Genomic DNA, 4,888 nt, shown 5'->3' on the forward strand with positions numbered 1-4,888 from the left:
GTGTGTGTGTGTGTGTGCGTCCACAGGCCACACAGCTTCCAGGCGGGGTCGTCCACGGGTCGCCTGCGGAGGGCAGTTCCAAATGAAACATAAACAGCCGCTCTGTCCTCTCCTCCTCTCTCCTCTTTTCCCTCTCGGACGATGGGCCAGTCCCCCAGCACAGCGTTCCATGGTCCAGGCAGAACTAATCTATCCCTCAGCTGTGCAGTCTAATCTAAACAAACAGATCGCTCCCTATCAACATCTGGAACCCCTCATGTACCGGGACCTAGGAAACCACCACAGCCCAGTCTCTTTGTCAGTGTCTGTGTGTGTGTACGAACAGGTCTCTGTGTATCGGCATGAGCCAGTGTGAGACCATGTTGTAGATGTCTACCAGAGGTTACTACACTTGGTTCAGCTGTCTGTCAGGTTCAACATGAAGCTATGCCAAAACTCTATGGTGTAAATTCAGTGAAAGACAAAAGAGTAAAAGAGTAAAAACAAAGCTGAAATGATGATTTAATTATCATTATGTGCCAATGAATTCAATGCAGCTCCAGTAGTAACAGTACAATAGAGCCGGTGGATACTTTTTTTTTTATAACTGATTCATCTTTAATCCACAAAACATCTAAGAATAGTGACAAATACCAATCACAAGTTACCAGGCCTGAACTGATATGATAATTTGTCTGAAAAAAAAACACACAAAACCAAGTATAATGATTGGAAACTCAGAGAAAAGCAACTAATGCTTACATTGGAGAAGCTGCAACTAGGACATTACAAAAAGAAACAAAAATAACCAAATTGCCAAAGCATCCAGAGAGACTCCATAAAAAAAAAAACTTAAAAACAACTGCTGCAGCATAATTTGCTTCTCTGCTGTCCTTCTGTATGCTCCAAATAATAGGTTTGCCAAAATGACTAAATACACTATTTCCAGAGGAGCTCCCAGAAGGGCAATCGTGTGGCATGGCGGAGTAAATAAGGAGAAATCACAAGTTACTCAGAGCCCAAAGGGATCTTTTAATTTCTTATTTTGTTTTGTTATTAAAAAAACAAACACATTTTTTAAATTCAATTTACAGTGATATGAAACAGGAAAGCCCTCAACCATCACAACAGAAAAAACATTCAGTTTTCCCTTGACTGTAAAAAACAGTGTGTTCCTCTGACTACAATTAGGGGTCCTGGACTAAAGAGGCACCCCTCTGCCTGCACCGCTGCCAACTGCGCCTGCGCCACAGATTTGGCGAACACGCTGTCTGTCAGACCCCTGCAGCAGCACGGAAGGAGAGAACAGCCAACCTGGGGAGGAGGTGGTGGTGTTTGATCTGTACAGGAATCAGTCTGCTTTCATCTGTTTTCATCTCATGAACTATACATTTTTATTTGAGGGAAGGTAGTGGTAATGGGGAGAAAACAGAAAAGGAAGCCACACAAATGTAGCAACACTATTTTGTTTTGAAAAATACTCAATTTCTCAGCAGCAAAATCTGCTCTTCCATTCATGACTCCTTCAGCCAACTCTAGCCCTAAGTGCAGGAATGCGGATCAAAGGAAAGGAAAAAAAAGCATAGCTCCTTCCCCTTACCCCCCAAGCACCACCCATACGCACAGTTCCTTTTTTCCTTAAAAACGTTTGGTCTTCATAAGTTGTTTCTGACAAAAATAACAAGTGAGTGGCCTATCCGCTCCACAAACACGAGTTCCTGTCTTCACTCCGCTTTTTCCCTGCAGCCGGAGACAAATCTTTTTGGAAAGTTGAGAGCTGTCCAAAACGGGACCACACACAGTCTCTGAGCATTCAACTGCTGGGGGCAGGCAGGCAGACACACACTCACACACACTCACACAAAATGGCGGCTTTGACAAAAATTTCCTCTACCCCAAAAGCTGCTTATAAACTTACTTCCAACCTTACTTTTGAGTGCAGTTAAAGTCACCTCTTGCACATCTTGTGTGTGCATTTAACATGGTTTGAGAAGCTGCAAGTATGCTGGGGATAAATTAAATTATTTACAAGTTTCACTTGGCCTCTTGCCAGGGCCTAAACAATAAACAATCCCCCTGGCTTGTTTACCCACCAACCCTCTCTTCTTCCAATCTAAACCATACCATGCCCTTATCAAAATGTATAGCTCCAAAAGCAATGACATAAACATTAGTCACAGCATCTTACATTAAACACACACACACAAAAGAAAAACAGGTAAACAATTAGTCAAAAACAGCAATAATAAATCCTCTTCTTACCTTCAACCCAGAGTTTCTCCACGTCCGTCTCCAAATTAGCTGCCCTTAAGCCCACAGCAAAAGCTCCGAAAATCATGAGGCCCACAACCAAAAACTTTCCGCAGTTCTTTTGTATGTAACAGCCCAACCTAAATAAAAGTCTCTGGAACTTCGCCCTCAGCCATAGAGGTGCTTTCCTCCCAGTCGCCTTCCCCTATGATGAGACAAGAGTCCTAATATTACTGTCAATTGAAACACAAAACACTCAAAGCACTTACCTGTACAGGTAAATCTGAAGGGTTTAAGAGAAAAGGTTTAATGTGAAACAGGCAAAGAAAAAAGTCTCAATTAGATCCAAGGAACCTCATCGGAGGTTACAAGTTGTTATAATTCACTGTAAGACTGAGAATATTTCTAGAATAAAGGCTCTAAGGGAAACAGGAGCTGTGATGAAAATAATAAAACACACTCCTATTCTCACTCTGCTAACCTATGATGACTGAAATACACACATCTGCTGAGTACTGCCTGGGACCCACGAGGACTCCCCAGAGCGAGAGCCACAGGTTCTGTCATATCAGTAACATGTATAAACTGTAACCTTAGCAGGATACATGCAGAAGGAAGATATCTTCATCCCCTACAGGTCACCCACACACACACACACACACACACACACACAGCCTGATCCATGTCTGTCACTTCACTGCTACAGTGAGTTATGAGGATACACACAGACTGACATGAGGTGTCACAGGTTTCCGTTGCGATGCTCCGTAATAGGTTTGCAGCTGGACCTCCAGGGTAGATGTAGGTAAATAGGAGGAGATAGATGTCAATTATACAGTCTTTGACACACAGAGATATGTTCATGCAAAAGATACAACCTGCAGGGTCTTAAAATCCTGCATTGGATGCATAATACATAAAACAGCACAGCATAGTCCCTGTGAATAAACTGCACAATACCTCAAAAGTGTAATAAAGGCTACTCCCAGCTCTCCACAAAAAGCCATTGGGAGAAGTGTAATTTGTCACTGGAGCATCCCACATTAACACCCACACATCAAACTGTGACGCACAATGAAAAGGTGCATGCGGTGAAACCCACAAATCCCACACACACACACAACTCCACTCCCCGTCCAGCAGCCCGTGTGTTCCGGCCTGCACGGGGAGTGGAGGAGCCATCACGGGGGGACTCACAATATTTGTGAACGGAAGAGGGCAGCCACATGGATTTTTTTTTTTTTTAACCTCTTTACGCGAGTCGCCCGAGTGCAGATACTGTCATATACAAACCCTCCAACTTAACCAACTAACCCCTTTTTACGCAGCCCATGAGCGGAGAAACGTCAAGTTGGATGTTATGAAACAGTGAACGTCGGTGTTGAACTGTGAGTGAAAAGCTGCATGTTTTGCCTCTGCCCGGGACCGTTATAGGTTGGGATGTTTGTATCGGGAACGATCGAGAGAGCAGGGTTTGTAAATACGGCTTGTTTCACATCCTAAAAACAGAAGCCGGCTGCGCAGGGGGGGGGGAATCTAAATGCTGCACAAAACAAAACAACTTTTCGGCTCACTACAACCTTGCCTTACCCCTGCGTCCCCCTGCCCAGCCCGTCCCGTTACCTAGCAGCGACTGGACGTTTGGCCACAATGAAAACCAAGACCATAAAGCTCTCCCCCAGGGTTAAGATGAGAAATAAGCACCTCGGATATTTGCTCCAAAGCGAAGCCCGCATCGCAGTAGCTCGGCCGCTGCAAATACTCCAAATCCAGCGGTGTGTTGCGGGTATAGTCCCCCCTGTTCCTCCGCGTTATCCTCGGCCGATCGGGGTCTCTGTTTTCCTGCTCGGAGGGCGCATTAGCAGCCGAGGCCATGTTGCGGGGACTGCGAGATGGTTACCGTTTCCCACTTTATAGTATTTCCCCGAAAGCGTGTAGCGATATCCCAAGGCAACAAAGTTTCACTCTCGGAGATCTCACACCCGTGAAGTAGGGCTTCATACTCCTGTTGGAGTCGGCGAGTCAAAGTCTGCGCCTTCCATCCCAACATTTCGTGATCCGGAGGTCTCCACCGCTTTCACCGCATTCACCGTGTCTCTTAAAAAAAGTAAGTTTCTCTCAAAAAGCGAGCTGCGCAAAGCGATTCCCATACACAAGTCGTCGGGTATGAAACCTCGACGGTCGTAGCATTCTGGTGAGATCTATGTGGTCTTCCCCTGGGCCGCGCGTCACGGCCAACTCTGAGATTCAATAAAAGAGGAGAAAAAGACCTCTCTCCATTTGGAGGCAGAGAAGGAGGAGGGGTGAAAATAAAAAAAAAAAGACTCGAGATCCCGCCTCTGGGGCTGTCAGATTGCAGGACTTTCTTGCATCTGATTGGTTCCAGAAGGGCAAAAATTACTCAGCAAACACGACTATTATTAGCTGCTTAGCAACAGCTCACTAAAGTAGAGAGACCACCCAGGCAGAGAGACCTCATGTGTGTATCTCAAACTTCAGGGGAGGCTCGCTCAAAGCCAAACCCGCTCGGTGCGTTTGGTGATTTTGGGTTTCCACATAGAGCCCTGCCGCTAGAAAGAAGCAGCTCCGTGAGAGGAGCTGAAGTCTGAGACAAGGTACATGGTCTGTGCGTCCGAAGGGGGCTGAGGAATGTCAGAAC

General features: G+C 45.6%; 1 protein-coding gene across 1 annotated transcript in view; it reads right to left on the reverse strand.

Moving 5' to 3' along the window:
- ptch1 (patched 1) overlaps window positions 1–4,514 on the reverse strand; it is a 49,135-nt gene extending 44,621 nt beyond the window's left edge. Inside the window, exons 1-2 of the mRNA XM_035658698.1 lie at window positions 3,934–4,514; window positions 2,242–2,434 (exon numbers count right to left, since the gene is read on the reverse strand). Coding sequence (XP_035514591.1) covers window positions 2,242–2,434; window positions 3,934–4,104 — 364 coding nt within the window. The 5' untranslated portion in view covers window positions 4,105–4,514. The remainder of the gene's footprint in view (window positions 1–2,241; window positions 2,435–3,933) is intronic.
- Between the last annotated feature and the right edge of the window lie 374 nt (window positions 4,515–4,888).

This window comes from Morone saxatilis, unplaced genomic scaffold (assembly GCF_004916995.1).
Source record: "Morone saxatilis isolate NCDOM2014 unplaced genomic scaffold, NCSU_SB_2.0 Contig16, whole genome shotgun sequence".
NCBI lineage: Eukaryota > Metazoa > Chordata > Actinopteri > Moronidae > Morone > Morone saxatilis.